General features: G+C 41.5%; 2 protein-coding genes across 3 annotated transcripts; one reads left to right on the forward strand and one right to left on the reverse strand.

Annotated features, from left to right (window-relative positions):
• The first annotated feature begins 385 nt into the window (after positions 1-385).
• On the forward strand, positions 386-8,970 carry pla1a (phospholipase A1 member A). 2 transcript variants are annotated; one of them, XM_079277351.1, is made up of 11 exons: positions 386-785; positions 1,564-1,816; positions 2,519-2,696; positions 3,278-3,386; positions 5,356-5,457; positions 5,666-5,758; positions 6,949-7,131; positions 7,381-7,470; positions 7,648-7,753; positions 8,227-8,382; positions 8,844-8,970. In XM_079277351.1, the coding sequence occupies exons 1-11, from the start codon at positions 722-724 to the stop codon at positions 8,932-8,934; spliced, it is 1,425 nt and encodes a 474-aa protein (XP_079133477.1). In that variant the 5' UTR covers positions 386-721; the 3' UTR covers positions 8,935-8,970. The 2 variants fall into 2 exon arrangements, with proteins under 2 accessions (XP_079133477.1, XP_079133478.1); XM_079277352.1 differs by having other exon boundaries at positions 6,967-7,131.
• Positions 8,971-9,936: 966 nt separating this feature from the next.
• Positions 9,937-18,461, reverse strand: popdc2 (popeye domain cAMP effector 2). The gene is made up of 4 exons (XM_079277044.1): positions 17,658-18,461; positions 14,678-14,786; positions 13,857-14,431; positions 9,937-10,990 (listed from the first exon to the last, which is right to left on the reverse strand). Exons 1-3 carry the CDS (start codon positions 18,149-18,151, stop codon positions 13,904-13,906), a joined length of 1,131 nt encoding a protein of 376 aa, XP_079133170.1. The 5' UTR covers positions 18,152-18,461; the 3' UTR covers positions 9,937-10,990; positions 13,857-13,903.
• Positions 18,462-18,590: the final 129 nt, after the last annotated feature.

Consider the following 18,590-nt stretch of genomic DNA (forward strand, 5'->3'; position numbering starts at 1 on the left):
ATTTGGAGAACCGCTACGAAAATTCAGCAGGAAGATTCCACTCAGATCGTTGATTATATAGCAGAATATTGTGAAAGTGGAATAATCAATCTGCAAATGATTGATTTCCCTCAGACACAACAGGATGACCCCCCTCCCCCTCACTTTCTGTGACACACACACACACACACACACACACACAAACCAGTGGGCAGACGGGCTAGAGTCCAGCATTTCTAACAAACAGCCATTGAATACCAATGAGGTCATGGCTTCACTGCCAGGCATAGAGCTTCAACCACTTGTCAGTTCAGTGCAAAGCCAGTCTGATAAGAAGAACACCCACTGACCAATTAAATGAGTCAAAAGGACGTTCCTGTTTGTTACGTTCCCCTTGTGGCGTCTAAGGGATGCGGGGAGTAACGGTGTACAATTCCCGGGGAAAGAGAGAATGAGCAACTGATGAGGGTCAACAAATGAGTGTTTGTTGCACATTTGGCAGAAGGAGAGCACAAACAACAGGACACGTGTATGAAAGTGAAACCTTCTAGAGGACTTCTGCTTTGCTTCATGCCAGCGGTTGTTCCAGACTTGCAACAGTGCACAGAGCCGGGGACTTTCTCAAGCCAAGAGCTGATCTCCATCCGCCAGTCTGCGGCTGAACGGAGCCGCTGAGCGCCGTTAAGCACCATCACCGCTCACGCGGAGACTCTCCCCGTGCACCGCTGTGGTAACAGAGAACATGGCTCGGGAACACAGAGCGGTCCTGCTCTGTGCCTTCACTGTCTTCACGTCGCTGGTGGTGGGTAAGTGAAGGAGATCATGACGGAGACGTTTTATATGTAAATCAAGAAAAGGATTACGCTTTGTAAAGCTTGCATGAGTACACTGAAATATATTGCAAAATGTTGCGTGTGCTTTTAAAGGTTATTGGTAGAAATACAACCGCATAGTACGCATTGTACATTTTTATTTATTCATTAAACTTTAAAGGAAACTTGGCCTTGCATCATTGTCTCTTCATTTGGAAGCAGCCGTTTGGTAGAGTAAACTTCCATTGTTAGTTATCATCAATTAGTTATTGTTGTGGAGAATATTCTGGTGGTCTTGGGTGTGTTACCAAAATACAGCACTTCACTAATGCACAAATGGATGATTTCTGTAGTTTCAGCAGTAATGTATGTGTTTAATACACATTTTAACATTGCATTCAATAAATACACTGAAATCAGGATCTTATAATCTAGAAAACATTGTTTTTCCTGGTATGAAACAATAAGGTTTATATGTTGACGATCAAACAATGATACTAGAATAAATATCAGTATCATAAATAAGAACACTTGAAAATGTCTTAGACATCATGAGACTTAATCTATCAGTCACCTTTTTATTTGACATGTATATTTAAATGTGTTTTTTTTATTGGAAGAAGAGTTTTCAGATTATCCCTTTAAATACAATTTGTATCTGTTGTGGTCTGGTGTCAAATACACAATGTATCAGCTGTCATTGTATGTTTCACTGTTTGCTGTGATGACATGAGACCCTGCAGTGTGACATCGTGTCCTTCTCATCGAGCAGGTGTGGAGGAGAGGCAGCGAGGCGATGAGTGCGCCGACCTCAACAACGCCACCTGGCAGGAGTACCGGCAGCAGAGGTTCAAGCTGCAGGTTCAGTACCTGCTGCTGACGAGGAGAAACATGGACTGTGCACAGATGTTCAACCAGGAGTCTCTCTCGGAAACGCAGCAGCAGCAGCAGCAGCAGCAGCAGCAGCAGCAGCCGTCCTACTTCAACGTGTCCCGCCCGACTACGGTGATCGTCCACGGGTACAGGTGAGGAGAAGACCCTTAAAAACCCTTAAACACCCTTAAAAACCATTAAAACCCCTTAAGCACACTTAAAAACCCTTAAAAACCCTTAAACACCCTTAAAAACCATTAAAAACCCTTAAGCACACTTAAAAACCCTTAGGCACCCTCAGCAACCCTTAAACACCCTTAAGCACAGTTAAAAACCCTTAAAAACCCTTAAGCACACTTAAAAACCCTTAAACACCCATAAGCACACTTAAAAACCCTTAAGCACACTTAAAAACCCTTGAAATATCGTTTTTCTCAATGAACCTCTGACTGTGAGCACTGGGGCATTACATGAACTCAACTTCCCGATAAAGTTCTGATTAATTTACTCAACATAATTTCAGGTTTTTGTTTGTGCTTTTTCTGGCGGATTTGAAGTAGAATAACTTAGTATAACAATGATAATATAATACATGATAATGATTATTATTTAGAGACAGTGGATGAGAATCTGATGACAGTCGATGGTTGTTTGGTCACATGTCAGTCACATCTGATCAGACCACACACACTCACGGTCCACAGCAGAGCTTCTGAGTGTTGCTTTGTTTATTGTTTGTTGTGATCTTTGGAAATAATTGGTATTTGGTTTAAATATATATTAAAAACTCACCAACAAACTCTCCACCATCCTTCCTTCCCTCTGCCTCCATGCGGCCCTGCATCCCCCCGCAGGGTGACGGGCAGGAAGCCGTCCTGGGTGAAGCAGCTGGCCCGCGCCCTGCTGAGGGCTCAGGACGTGAACGTGTTGGCGGTGGACTGGGTCTACGGCGCCTCCTTCGCCTACAACCTGGTGGTGGAGGACTACAAGGAGGTGGCTGTGCAGATCTCGATCCTCATCAACCAGCTGCAGGTGAGGGAAACACTGACATTCATAATCTGCTTCTATTTTCATTATTTTGGGGGTTTAGTTCATTTTATTTTGATACACGCTGCGTCTACTTCTATAGCCAACAGTACAATAACATGGAGGCTCCTACTTTGAACCACAGACTGTAAGAAGTGGACGAGTTTGGCGATTTTCGCTGACACTGTCTTAGAATACGCCCATCGCCATGTCGTCTTCTCAACCAGTGAACAGGAAGTGACCACATTTGGACTGAGGAGGAGTGACATGGAGACACTGTATATACGAGACCTGTCAATCAGCGTGTAGCCCCGCCCTAAAGCATCCCCTGCTTTATGGTCTGTGTGACTCTAAATGGACCATAATGTACTAAATGAACATCATGCTGTATTGAAGAAGACTTGAAACTAGAGATTGAGACATAAACTCATGTTTACAATGTTTACTGAGGTAATAAATCAAGAGAGAAGTAGAGTCATTTTCTCATAGACTTCTATACAACCAGAGGAGTCGCCCCCTGGTGGACACTAGAGAGAATGCAGCTTTAAGACATAAAACACAACGACTGCGACTGTCTTGTCCAACAGCAACATGGATGCAAACTGGAGTCCTTCCACTTCATCGGGATCAGTCTTGGGGCGCACGTCGCTGGCTTCGTGGGGACTCTGTTTGACGGGAAGATAGGACGGATCACGGGTGAGTCCGGACCTCCTCCACGTCGCTGCTTTTATGACAGAAAAAATAATAATTTAGATGCTGTAATTGAAAATTTTGATGATAAGATCTCAGTCCGGCTCCACCTCAGATTAAAAAAAGAATCCTCCTTTACAAGATAAATAACAAAACCACGCTGGAGAACAAATGAAATGGGGAAATGAAAAGTGCAGCTGCTGTTATTCTGCTGCCAGACAGGGAAGTGAGACTCAGTGAGACCTTGGACGATAAGCCGGGCTCTTCAAAGAGACAACGGCACTTTGAGGAGAGCGTCTCTGGAGCTGTGCGGAGACGCTCGTCCCCACGAACCAGCAGCCGACACAAAGCGCCACTGTTCTCTCGTTGGCATCCGGTCTTTCTGTCTGAGCCTGGAGTTTGAATGCGAGTGCAGATAAAAAAGGAGCCGACTGGAATCTGAAGAGAAGGAAATATTTTTAAAATAAGAATAATTGTGTTATTATTTAGCTTGAGGAGGATTTTTACATATTGTACATATAAAAGTACAACATGTACCTCTGAGATGTAGTAGAGTAAAAAGTACAGTATGTACCTCTGAGATGTAGTAGAGTAAAAAGTACAACATGTACCTCTGAGATGTAGTAGAGTAAAAAGTACAACATGTACCTCTGAGATGTAGCAGAGTAAAAAGTACAACATGTACCTCTGAGATGTAGTACAGTATAAAGTACAATATGTACCTCTGAGATGTAGCAGAGTAAAAAGTACAACATGTACCTCTGAGATGTAGCAGAGTAAAAAGTACAACATGTACCTCTGAGATGTAGTAGAGTAAAAAGTACAACATGTACCTCTGAGATGTAGTAGAGTAAAAAGTACAACATGTACCTCTGAGATGTAGCAGAGTAAAAAGTACAACATGTACCTCTGAGATGTAGTACAGTATAAAGTACAATATGTACCTCTGAGATGTAGCAGAGTAAAAAGTACAACATGTACCTCTGAGATGTAGTAGAGTATAAAGTACAATATGTACCTCTGAGATGTAGCAGAGTAAAAAGTACAACATGTACCTCTGAGATGTAGTGAAGTAAAAAGTACAACATGTACCTCTGAGATGTAGTGAAGTAAAAAGTACAACATGTACCTCTGAGATGTGGTAGAGTAAAAAGTACAATATGTACCTCTGAGATGTAGCAGAGTAAAAAGTACAACATGTACCTCTGAGATGTAGTGAAGTAAAAAGTACAACATGTACCTCTGAGATGTAGTGAAGTATAAAGTACAATATGTACCTCTGAGATGTAGTACAGTATAAAGTACAATATGTACCTCTGAGATGTAGTACAGTAAAAAGTACAACATGTACCTCTGAGGTGGAGTGGAGGAGAAGGAGGAAGTAGCAGAACATAGAAATACTTAAGTAAAGTACAATATTAAGAAATATATTCCGGTGCAAAGTTAATATGATGAGAAGCTTCAACGAAACATCCATGAAGATTAAATCTCATGAAGATTAAATCTCATGAAGATTAAATCTCATGAAGATTAAATCTCATGAAGATTATATGAATTTAGAGGAAACAATTTACTTGATACATCAGTTCAGCATCCAGCAAGAACTTCTTGTACAACAAATGTGTGTTGTTCGAGAATATTTCGTCATATTTGAATGTGATTTCAACACTTTGGATTCTTTCTTCTTCTGTCTGAATCGACGAGTCAATTGATGCACTCAGTGTATCTGCATGTTCTTTTTGTTTGAACGCTTTCTCTTGCTGCTGTCGTGCATCCTGCAGCTTTATGTCCTCACGTGACCATGAAGAACACCAGACCCTTTGAAAAACAATGCTGCTGACGTTCTTCGTGTTAAAACATTAAAGCTGCTGGAAGGCCACAATACAAGTTCCAGTGGCGTATCTCAGGCATCTCAGCGGCCATTAAGCAATGATTCCCGACGCTGTTGAACCTCTCGGCGTTCCCTTGTCCTCAGCTCTGGACCCCGCTGGACCGATGTTTAAAGGAGCCGACACCTTCGACCGGCTCGACCCCTCCGACGCTCTGTTTGTCGACGCCATCCACACGGACTCCGACTGTGAGACCACGTTGACTCAAATACACGAAAAGACTTGAAATGATGCTGATTTACTGTCTTGATTCATGTTTAGTGTGTTTACAAAAGAAGCTTTTGCACAAAAGATCAACTGAATGAGAAATACACCAACACACGCTTCACTGAGGCTCAAAAAGAAGGCATCGCATACGGTGAACTAAAACAACATTCATGAGGTTTTCTGCTGCAGATTTTGGGATTTCCATCCCTGTGGGTCACGTGGACTTCTTCCTGAACGGAGGAAAGGACCAGACTGGATGTGCTCGCTCCTTGTTCCCCTCAAGTAAGTTCAGCGACTAGACGCGTCGCGGAGAGGACTTTTACTCTCGTACTGTACTTCTGCACAGTTTAAAGGTACGCTTTCCATTTTCTGCTACTTTCTACTTCTACTCCACCGCGTCTCAGAGGGACATATTGTCATTTTTACTGCACTACATTTATTCATAACTTTAGTTACTTTGCAGATTATTAAAACAAAATCTAATCATGTTAAAATGTATTATTAGAGATGAAGATACTACTTTGTTGATAACTGGAGGAATACAAGCAGTATACAAATAATAAAAATGAACTCCATCTTTACACAAGAATGCATCAATAATCATAATCCAACAGCATACCAGTCGAGTATTTCTACACTGTAGTACTGCTCCAGGAGGACGTCTGATTCTGCTGACTAACAACAAAGAGCAACAGAGAAGCTGTTTGTTGTTCAATTCTGCAGAAATACTGTAAAACAAACCTGGAAACAAATGTAGTGTCCTGCTTTCCTTTTCTTCAAGTCGTTCAAATAAAATAATTGATGAATGAAATACAATAAAATAAAATAATTGATGAATGAAATACAATAAAATAAAATAATTGATGAATGAAATACAATAAAATAAAATAATTGATGAATGAAATACAATAAAATAAAATAATTGATGAATGAAATACAATAAAATAAAATAATTGATGAATGAAATACAATAAAATAAAATAATTGATGAATGAAATACAATAAAATAAAATAATTGATGAATGTAATACAATAAAATAAAAATAATTGATGAATGAAATACAATAAAATAAAATAATTGATGAATGAAATACAATAAAATAAAATAATTGATGAATGAAATAAAATAAAATAAAATAATTGATGAATGAAATACAATAAAATAAAATAATTGATGAATGAAATAAAATAAAATAAAATAATTGATGAATGAAATACAATAAAATAAAATAATTGATGAATGAAATAAAATAAAATAAAATAATTGATGAATGAAATACAATAAAATAAAATAATTGATGAATGAAATACAATAAAATAAAATAATTGATGAATGAAATACAATAAAATTGTATTTAATAAATAAAACAACATGTGTAAATGGTTGAACCCAGTTGTACACATTTTAATAACTATTCCTGTATAACTGCGTCCAGCCCGCTGGCCCCCTCAGTGTCTCTGTTTGTTGTCAGTTCTGGTCTACTTCCCAGTGTACGGTTATGTGATATGCGACCACATGAGGGCGCTGCACGTCTACATGAGCGCGCTCAACGGCTCGTGCGCGATGGTGGGGATCCCGTGCTCCAGCTATGAGGACTTCCTAAAGGGACGCTGTTTGGACTGCGACGTCTTCAAGGGGACATGTCCCACCATAGGTGAGCGAACAAGAGCTGCTTCAATTCATCGATTCTGTTATTTTCTGCTCGTTCATATTTATTCAGTATTAAATTACAGACATTTAGAAGACTCGACAGGTGAATAGGGTCAAAACATGAACTCATAGATATCAACATGAAACTTCATCACTCACATTGGGATGATTGTATTTTGTATTACACGTTTTCTGAAATGTTATGTTTAAATATGCAAATGAGGCATGATGAACACCTCTGCGTGTTTCTCAGGTTTATCAGCAAACAGCGGGATCGTCGTCTCTCCGGTTCCCAGAGAGCAGCAGCTGTTTCTCCTCACCACTTCTTCACCGCCTTTCTGCTGTGAGTGCACAACTGTCCTTCAACCTCAACTGCTCAGCAAGAAAACCACCGTTCTGATGAAGTAGTAGCTGAAGATCAGAGTTCAGAAACGTTACAATATGTTGTGATTGTATTATGAAGCGTTCTATGTGTGGTAGGTAGATGTAGGTCAGCACTGAACGCATGCTTCCCTCTCAGCTCGTCACTTCCTGCTGCAGCTGGAGGTTTCTCCTCTGGATAAGAGCGCTGAGGTGGAGGTGACGCTGACGACCGGGAACCTGAGAACCGAGCGGAGACTCAGGCTGTAGGTACCACGTCTGTGACATCGCACCTCTATTTATTCAGACGAGGATCATTGAAAAAGAAAAACAGGATCATTTCATATTCTATAACAATATAACATCATGAAAGGAACCATTCTGCAGACGAAGTTATTTTCTCTTTCATCCTTTAAATACATTTTGCAGATGAAATGTCTGTAAAAAGTTGAATTTTGAACTTTGACTTGCTACGGAGTATTTTTAGATCGTGGTATTTCTACTTTTACTGAAGTAAAGGATCTGAACTTCGTCCACCACTGATTTGTATTCATACCTGTTAAAAAAAACCAAAACAAAGAACTTTGAGTTGATGTTGTATCCTGATGTTGTATCCTGATGTTGTATCCTGATTCATTCTGAACACAGACGGGAACAACTGTCCACTGTGGTGGATAATATCATGTTGAGCATATATACCTGCATATTATTGACATGTGTGTGTGTGTGTGTGTTGCAGTCAGACGGACACGACGGTGTACAGGACGGTGTTGTCTCACCCGGTCGCTCTGTGTGAGATCGACTCCATCAAGCTGAAGAACACCGGAGCTCGGTTCTACAGACAGTCAGAAATCCACGTCAGGTCCGTCTGCCTCTCCGAGTTCCCGTCTCTCAGGTACGATACGCCTGAAGCCAGACGTGGACTCACTCGGTGCTCCGCTGGTCTGCTGCAGTTCATTCTTCTGTATTCTGTAAATCAGCAACCGCTTCCAGGCCGGTGTCTGCAGAGGAGATGAAAGATTAGGAGATGAGAGACTGTTCTCGACGTGTTTAGGCCTTTATGTTATGGCTGAAAGTACAGAGAAGATGTTTCCGACTGGGTATGAGCAAACGATGAAATATTGTGCGTTTATTTTATAGTTTGAGGCACCAGTCTACGAAATGTCAGATGTCTGTTTGAGTCCTGCATGTCATCCTCTCCCTCCCTCAATGTCTCCGTCTCTTTGGTCTTTCATCAACAGAAAAGGCATAAAATGACAAAAATAGTTGTCTTTAAAATCAAGAAAAATACTAATTTGTGTTATAATACGTAGAAGTTTACCATTTAAGTTTCATGTGATGGTGTTCCTGTTTCAGGCGGGAGGAGCCGCTGTGCGTGAACAACATCCACGTCAGACGAGGAGCTCCGTGGTCACATGACTTTGTCCAGGTGTGTGGTTCCTTCTAAAGACACGAGATCTACTCAAGACCCCGGAGGGGGGGGGGGGGGGATCCAGCACATCTACAGTGAAGACACCCAACAGGAAGTCAGTCTCATTTGAACCACCTCGTCTCATGATCAGAGAGCCAAAGATATGCATCAGTCTAACTGACAGCATGCAGTTCTATCGACTGAGCTCCCAACATCTGGATCTGGTGTCCGTCTTCATTTCTTGTGTTTTTGTTGTTGAAGTTTGCCTCTTCGCTCCGTCTGCTGCTCTGAGAAGTGTTGAAAGAATAAAAATAAATAAACTGGTGACTGTGCGTTTCTGTTGATGTCGGAGGTTAAAGTTACAGTGAAGAACTTTTATCTGGTTCTGAACCAGTCTCAGTGTAGTCCTGATCCTCTATATGAACCAGTCTCAGTGTAGTCCTGATCCTCTATGAACCAGTCTCAGTGTAGTCCTGATCCTCTATGAACCAGTCTCAGTGTAGTCCTGGTCCTCTATCAGACCTCCATCAGCACAGAGACCATCAGAGAGAAGATGGTCTGTTTCTATAGAGTTGTTCTTGATGCTCGTCATCGGAGCCACCGGGTCGGATTCTGGTGAAACCAGATGAACTCATGCAGGTTCACCAGAACCTCCTTCAGCTCAGACTCCAGCAGAGACCGGTCCACCGTGGACAGACCCAGATCCTCCAGCAGAGACCGGTCCACCGTGGACAGACCCGGATCCAGATCTTCACCCGCAGCCTCGGACCTGCAGTCGGCGCTCCAGAGGGAGGAGGAGGACGAGGAGGAGACGCTGCTGCCGGGAGCTGAGCTCCTCCTCCTCATCCTCCTCCTCCTCCTCCTCCAGGAGCAGAGCTTCTCCTCTCTGAGAGTCTGGAGCTCAGAGACACTACAGCTTTAGTCCACAGGGACCAACAGAACCAACACTACATGAAAGTTTCTATCTAATTTATTAACAATCACTGCAAGAATATTTTGCAGATTATTCTGCAATCAAATATGAGGTGAAGAGGAGATACATCCTGGTTCTATAAACTCTGAGGTCTGAAGAGTCACAGAAAACAAACCAGATGTTCACTGCACACAAAGAGCTTCATGGAGAAATCTTGGCCCCAATAAAATACTCCTTAAAAACCTCTTCACTTTAATTCCTTCTCTGTGTTTTGCAAGTCAATAACAGGACAAACAATGCAATTCACAGTTTACATGTGTGTGTGAAATACTCAATTAGTTACAAACATTTCTAAAAACAAGGTCTGCAGGCATCGACCACATCGACAAGATGAAGTCAGAGGTTGAGCTCCAGATGGCATCGAGTCACGGTGCATTCAGATAAATAAAATAAATATGAACGTGAAGGAGAGAAAATCAAAACTGTTCACGTGTCTGGAAATATCTCGAGAAGTTTGCAAAACTAAATATTTTCCGTTGTTCTGTCAGTCAGATCCCTAAAATGTGTTAAATCAGTACTCTTATATGTGGAAAACTAAATCAAACATTTGTTTTAACATCAAATGAGATGAAAACGAAAATTCCTCTGTTTTAACATCACTGAATCCATTTTTATTACATAAAATAACATGTCAGGTGGTCTCATGTCCTCAGTGGGATTTAATTCAGACTTTATTTAATTTATTAAGCAGATTATCTGCGAGTGTCCATCTTTGATCGGACAGATGTTTGTCTCTGTGGCAGCTACAGAAACGCACAATACAAAGCTCTTTATTGAGTTCAATTATAGACTTTTTATGAATGCCATGATCACGAAACATATCTCGATGTTTCACGTTTAAGTGGATAAAGTGTTGGGTCCCGCTTCACGGTGTTCTGAGACTTTAAATCTCGACGAGAAAATAATTTGACATCAGACTGAAAGTCCTTCTTCATGCTCGGGACCGATGATGTGCAGTGAGGTGAGAACAGGGACGAAGAGGAGACGGCGTCACGTGACACATCGGCGCTGCTTCGCTGCAGATGATGGAGCGCTCTCACAGTTTGGGAGTGTCGGTGGGAGCCAGAGGCGCTCTGCCCCGCTGGAACCGAGGCGGTCGATCCCCGTCACCATCACTTCCTGCAGGGTCGAGATCCAAGCTCCGGTTAGGAATCATCATCATCACCATCATCATCATCACACTGACATCCTGATAACATGACAGACTATGGAAACATGCTGCGCTGCTGAGCTGCATCTTCAGCTGCGTTTCTCCTCCACAGAGAGGAATTATGAAGCCAACAGTGGAACAAACCTGTAATTTATCCAAACAACTTGAGCATGAAGGACAGCGAAGTAATTCTTCACATGTGTTGTTAAATGTGTTTATGTAAAGGTTAGAAACAAAGTCGATTCATCAGTTCAACATGAAGCCGCACAGCACAGAGTCATCTCAAACGTTGCTGCAGTGACTGCATCAGCCCCAACACGCTCCTCGTGCAGCGCACACTGGATTAACACACACACACACACACACACACACACACACACACACACACAGTACATTTGCTCAAGTTCTTTACGTTAGTACAAATTCCATGTTCTGCTACTTTCTACATGTACTCCACTTCATCTCAGAGGTACATATTGTACTTTATACTGTACTACATCTCAGAGGTACATATTGTACTTTATACTCCACTTCATCTCAGAGGTACATATTGTACTTTATACTGTACTACATCTCAGAGGTACATATTGTACTTTATACTCCACTTCATCTCAGAGGTACATATTGTACTTTATACTGTACTACATCTCAGAGGTACATATTGTACTTTATACTCCACTTCATCTCAGAGGTACATATTGTACTTTATACTGTACTACATCTCAGAGGTACATATTGTACTTTATACTCTACTACATCTCAGAGGTACATATTGTACTTTATACTGTACTACATCTCAGGGATACATATTGTACTTTTTACTGTACTACATCTCAGAGGTACATATTGTACTTTATACTCTACTACATCTCAGAGGTACATATTGTACTTTATACTGTACTACATCTCAGAGGTACATATTGTACTTTATACTCTACTACATCTCAGAGGTACATATTGTACTTTATACTGTATTACATCTCAGAGGTACATATTGTACTTTATACTGTACTACATCTCAGGGATACATATTGTACTTTTTACTCTACTACATCTCAGAGGTACATATTGTACTTTATACTCCACTTCATCTCAGAGGTACATATTGTACTTTATACTGTACTACATCTCAGAGGTACATATTGTACTTTATACTCTACTACATCTCAGAGGTACATATTGTACTTTATACTGTATTACATCTCAGAGGTACATATTGTACTTTATACTGTACTACATCTCAGAGGTACATATTGTACTTTATACTCTACTACATCTCAGAGGTACATATTGTACTTTATACTGTACTACATCTCAGAGGTACATATTGTACTTTATACTCTACTACATCTCAGAGGTACATATTGTACTTTATACTGTACTACATCTCAGAGGTACATATTGTACTTTATACTCTACTACATCTCAGAGGTACATATTGTACTTTATACTGTACTACATCTCAGAGGTACATATTGTACTTTTTACTCTACTACATCTCAGAGGTACATATTGTACTTTTTACTCTACTACATCTCAGAGGTACATATTGTACTTTATACTCTACTACATCTCAGAGGTACATATTGTACTTTATACTGTACTACATCTCAGAGGTACATATTGTACTTTTTACTCTACTACATCTCAGAGGTACATATTGTACTTTATACTGTACTACATCTCAGAGGTACATATTGTACTTTATACTCTACTACATCTCAGAGGTACATATTGTACTTTTTACTCTACTACATCTCAGAGGTACATATTGTACTTTATACTGTACTACATCTCAGAGGTACATATTGTACTTTATACTGTACTACATCTCAGAGGTACATATTGTACTTTTTACTCTACTACATCTCAGAGGTACATATTGTACTTTATACTCTACTACATCTCAGAGGTACATATTGTACTTTATACTCTACTACATCTCAGAGGTACATATTGTACTTTATACTGTACTACATCTCAGAGGTACATATTGTACTTTATACTCTACTACATCTCAGAGGTACATATTGTACTTTATACTCTACTACATCTCAAAGGTACATATTGTACTTTATACTCCACTTCATCTCAGAGGTACATATTGTACTTTTTACTCTACTACATCTCAGAGGTACATATTGTACTTTTTACTGTACTACATCTCAGAGGTACATATTGTACTTTTTACTCTACTACATCTCAGAGGTACATATTGTACTTTATACTCTACTACATCTCAGAGGTACATATTGTACTTTATACTCTACTACATCTCAGAGGTACATATTGTACTTTATACTGTACTACATCTCAGAGGTACATATTGTACTTTATACTCTACTACATCTCAGAGGTACATATTGTACTTTATACTCTACTACATCTCAAAGGTACATATTGTACTTTATACTCTACTACATCTCAAAGGTACATATTGTACTTTATACTGTACTACATCTCAAAGGTACATATTGTACTTTATACTCCACTACATCTCAGAGGTACATATTGTACTTTATACTGTACTACATCTCAGAGGTACATATTGTACTTTATACTCCACTTCATCTCAGAGGTACATATTGTACTTTATACTCTACTACATCTCAGAGGTACATATTGTACTTTTTACTGTACTACATCTCAGAGGTACATATTGGGTTTGGGTTAAAAATGAAATTACATTAAAAATGAAATTACATTTAAAAAGTACTTGAATAAAAATGCATTTTCCGTAGTGTCTCACTATGAAGCCGGGTTAGTAAGAATTGTGCGCAGCAAGCCGTCCATGCCCCCCCCCCCTCATGCGCGCTGCCCAGGTGAGGTACTTACATGTATCCTAAGGTGACCCCGTGTGTTAGCTGCAGCACTGTGCCCCTCTACCTCAAATAATCCCTCTCACTGCCGTAATCCGTTAAGGAGCCCGCCACATCAGTGAAGTCCTCCAGGACCAGGCTGGTGGAGTCCTCACCGGTGGGCAGATCGGGGTCTGACGCCCAAGGGTGCTGATAGCGCTCATGCTGGGAGTCCTGGGGTTTCCCCAAGAAGGAGGTCCTCGGTCCCTGGAAGTGGGGCTGAAACTGGGCCCGATCGGACATCTGGTAGGCCGGCGCCGAGTCTTCGCCCTGCGGGTGGTCCTTGCCGAGGCCTCCGTCGCTGCCGCTGCCGCCCTCGCTGCCCTGCGAGGAGGGTGCCAGCACGTGGTAGAGGCTGGGCAGGCGAATGTCCAACAGCACCCCGTTCTTGATGTAGAGCTTGTTGTTGAGGTTGTAGAGCTTCTCGGCGATGTCGTAGCCCAGCATGACGGAGAAGACGCGGGCGATGTAGCGGTCCTTCGAAATCGCCAAATACAGGCGCCGGCGACGCCACGAGATGTAGCGGCAGTCTTCCTCTGCTGTCATGGTCACCTGGGGAGTGTGAGTGAAGCAGCCTGTTAGCGTAGCTTAGCATGAAGAAGGCTAAGTACAATGTTTACTGAGGTAATAATTCAAGAGAGAAGTAGAGTCATTTTCTCATCGACTTCTATACAACCAGAGGAGTCGCCCCCTGGTGGACACTAGAGAGAATGCAGGTTCGATATGGATAGAAGAGAAACTTGATATCTCAGGTTACTTTAACATTTCACTGCCACACTGGCATGACACCGTTAGTACCTGGAACTTTCCCTCCTCGTTTGGTCTGAGAGACTCCCACTCTGGAGAGTCGAGGAACTGGTGGCGGTGGATGTAATGCAGAAACTGTCCCTCCAAACATACATTGATCCTAAAAGAGAGAGAGAGAGAGAGAGAGAGAGAGAGAGAGAGAGAGAGAGAGAGAGAGAGAGAGAGAGAGAGAGAGAGAGAGAGAGAGAGAGAGAGAGAGTAGGACAAGAGGTTTAAAAGAGAGGCAGGGATTAAGAAGCTATAATGAGAGCTGGAGGTCACTTTGTGAGTGAATGTTAACATGAATATCTCGCCAGTGCAGACGTGGAAAATCTGAAGACTATCGAGTTACTTAAACTCTTAAAACCCACCTGCCCGCTGAAGGGTTAAAGGTTAGGGTTTAGGGTTTAGGGTCAACAACTGAAGCATTTCGATGACTGTAAAACCTTTAACCGTCTATTAAAAACATGGTTCAGAATCAGAATCTGGTTCTTTTCCAAGAAGGTTTCACTACAAGGAATTTGTTTTGGCGTTTCGGTGCAAAACATAATCGTAGTAAGATATGTAAAGAAAATAGTAAAAGAAAATCCAAACAAAAATAATAGAACAAAAATGTAGGAAACAAATATAGTACAGAAGAAAATTACAATAAAAATATGACTAAATAACATAAAAAGCTGTGTAGAAGAGAATGAGTTTTGATACTTTGAGCCCATTTTGCTGATAATACTGTGCTTTTGTGACATTTTGAATTCAGACGTTTACATTGAAAGAAGTATTTTTAGACTATGGTATTTCTACTTGGACCGCTGGTACATGAAACACCTTCCAGATAAATTGAGAATACAACACTTCTTCTTCTGCCAGGATTCTTTCAGGAATCCCAGTTTGATCGGGACATTCCTCCCTCTGAAGGAAGCGCTATTTTAAAAGAGAATAACTTCCGCAGGGTGAGATAATCCAGCACACTCAACATCAAGCCTTCATTACGTCCACAGTTTCTGTTTTATCCTCATTCCAGTGTGAGTTGAATCAGAGCTGCTTCATGTCAATCACCTGACATCTTCTGAAAGAAACAGAAGTGATTCTGTTAAAAACGACTCTGCCCCTTTGTGACAGCAGCTGAATGTGAAGTAAGGCTGCTTACAAAGGATAAGACCATTAGCTTTCATTCAAATGAGTTCCTATGAACCAGTGGTAGAAGACGTACTTTGATGTTTCAGTAAAAGTAGCAATTCTACCGTGTACAAATACTCTCTTAGAAGTTAAACGCATGCATTCAAAAGTCAAAGTACAAAAGTATGAGCAACAAAACTTAAAGTACCAAAAGTCAAATGATTAATTAATCACAATGGCCATTTTCAGAATAATGTTATGTTATTAAATGTATTGATGCATAAAATTGTATTTATTTATGCATCATAGTTCTGGATGTCTTGTGAACATTCTTTAATGTGCTTTAATGCATATTTAAAGGGGGGGGGGGGGGGGCATTAGAGTTATTTACTCAATGACCAGTTTAAAACTCATGAATCTGAACAAACAAGAAGATGGATGAGCGTCATCTTTGGCTTTTTGTTTGTGTTGTTTTATATTTGGCTCGTACACGCAGTCAACAGCGTGGCCAACATTCGATCTAAGGTGATGAATGTAAGAGGAGCAGTCAGCGTCCAGACGCACAAAGACACCATGAAGCAGCTGCACAGTGCACAGGCTGAGTCACGGACAGAAATACTCTGTTTGCAACATTTCTCGTGTGTTCCGCTCCAGGACTGTGAAGTCTAAGACGCTCCGCTTTGAGGATGTTTGGACGAAGAGGATACGTTTCCTGTGCCGGGAGTCCGAGATAGAAATCCAGATGTGCAGGAGTCAATGTCTTCAAAACAATATGTGAGAGGTGGAATGTAAACCAATGAACACTACATTATATATCCGTGGTGCATCTTTGGATTTAGCCTGAATTTCAGTGACACTAAAACCTGCAAGTGTCCAAAACATGTGGAAGTAAGAAAGAACTTCCTTTGGGTAAGAAGGTAACATGAGTATCTGTACCATACAGTAAAATACTGCAGTCTTTATATACATGCCACTTTATGAAGCTCTTAGAATTCAGTTTTTGTTGAGTATTTGAACCGTGTTAGTCAGTGGGTGAAAGTGCAATTTTGAGGTACTTGTACTTTCGTTGAGTATTTCCATTTGCTGGATTGGATTAGGACTTTAAATACACAACACAAGATCGTCTTATTAATAGATGCATGAAGAAAACTGTTAAATTGAATTTGTTATAACTTTACTATCTTATCTATAATACTCAAATGATATGATGTAAAACAAACAATCTGCAAAATATACGCTTGACAATTAGGAGCAACTTATAAATTCCAAACACGGAGCTAAAGCGAGAACACTGGACCAACACGCATCAGCATGCGTTGCTCCGTGTCTCCAGATGTGTGAATAAGAAACTGTTTGTCAACTTCAACGATGATGAATGTGAGACGTCGTGTTCACAGCCTGGTTTCCACCAAACCAAACTAAAATAATCAGTTTTTGCAGGTTTGAGAAACTTGTAATTACGTAAGTATTTTTACATTGAGGTTATGGCTGTCACGATACACCAGCGATGACAACTGTGAAATCATATTCATAATATTTACATGTGATAATATCGTGCAAACAATCCAGCGCCTCTTGAATCCTTTTACATATACTGTTATGGTTTCAGACTTTCTCTCTCTACACGCGTATTTTAAGTGTAATTCATTTGCCAAAAAAGAGACAAAACACACAACAAAGTAAAAGTTCCCCCAAATTGTCGAGCAATATTGTGATAATATTGCAGTGGATTGTTCCCTCGACAACCGTGTCGTAGAAATCTGATATATTGAAGTGTCACTCCTTGTACTCCTGTGTGTTGTGGTGTTGTGTAGCCAGCTGTGTGGTGGTTTGCGTTGTGTAGTACAGGTGTGCAGATGTTACACTCTCTCCCCACCTCCCAGACAGCAGAAAGGAGAGCTTGTCGATGGCCGTCTTGCCCTCCACGGCGTACGTCTCTCCCGCCTTCAGCTCCACCACCTTGTTCTGGAAGGCGCCTGCGATCTCCTTGAACACCTGGACGGGCACGCCCAGCGGCAGGTACACCGCCCGGTAGAGGGAGGTCAGCTCCTCGCCGCGTACGCCCTCCTGGAGCAGCCGGCAGACCAGGTGGCAGATCTGGGCCAGGCAGGCCAGCACCATGAGCAGGTTCCAGGTGAAGACGTCCAGGCCGCACGCGGTCATCCAGCCCCACAGGCTCAGGCAGGCGTGGGCGGGAACCAGGAAGCCGAAGATGAAGAGGCACCCGTAGGCGCCGCTGCCGCCCATGTAGCCCAGGATCAGCATGGTGTTGCCCAAATGGTAGATGGCTCCCTCTGTGTTGTTGCTCCAGCCGTCGCAGAGAGGCGGAAAGAACAAGCTGTCCAGCAGAGTCGAGTTGCCTGCGCTCATGTTTGTCTTCAAATGGACCCAAAAACAAACACGTCTTTATCCAATGAACTCTGGGTGATATCTCAAGATGTACAACTATGACAACAAACAGCTGATGCTGACAGAAGAACGTCAGAAGTGAATGTTTGATCCCTTGGAAAATCCTTCAACGTGGAGAAGTTCTCACGGCTCTATTTGATAGAGAAACACAGCTGGACTGGGTTTCTTCTTCTTCTTCTCTCGTTATGTGTCCCCTTCCTCTCTCTCCCTCCTTTCTGAGTCGTCCTGTCGTCTCTCGTGTAGCTTTTCTCGTCTGTTTCTCTTCTCACCCGCCGGCCTGCACGAGTGGAGGCAACAGCTGGAGGAGAAGGGGATAAGGGAGGGGTGGGCGTTGATAGAGCCCAAGAAGGATAACCATGTTTGGAATTGAAACCCAAGGAGGAGAGAGCGGTGGACAGAA

This window comes from Melanostigma gelatinosum (assembly GCF_949748355.1).
Source record: "Melanostigma gelatinosum genome assembly, chromosome: 10".
NCBI lineage: Eukaryota > Metazoa > Chordata > Actinopteri > Perciformes > Zoarcidae > Melanostigma > Melanostigma gelatinosum.

Coding starts and splice junctions, on each gene's coding strand:
- pla1a (XM_079277351.1), top strand. CDS start 722: ATGGCTCGGGAACACAGAGCGGTCCTGCTCTGTGCCTTCACTGTCTTC. Junction 786..1,563: donor CTTCACGTCGCTGGTGGTGG/GTAAGTGAAGGA, acceptor CTCATCGAGCAG/GTGTGGAGGAGAGGCAGCGA. Junction 8,383..8,843: donor TCCGAGTTCCCGTCTCTCAG/GTACGATACGCC, acceptor TTCCTGTTTCAG/GCGGGAGGAGCCGCTGTGCG.
- popdc2 (XM_079277044.1), bottom strand. CDS start 18,151: ATGAGCGCAGGCAACTCGACTCTGCTGGACAGCTTGTTCTTTCCGCCT. Junction 14,787..17,657: donor TCCTTTCTGCTGTCTGGGAG/GTGGGGAGAGAG, acceptor TCTCTCTTTTAG/GATCAATGTATGTTTGGAGG. Junction 14,432..14,677: donor ACGAGGAGGGAAAGTTCCAG/GTACTAACGGTG, acceptor CACACTCCCCAG/GTGACCATGACAGCAGAGGA.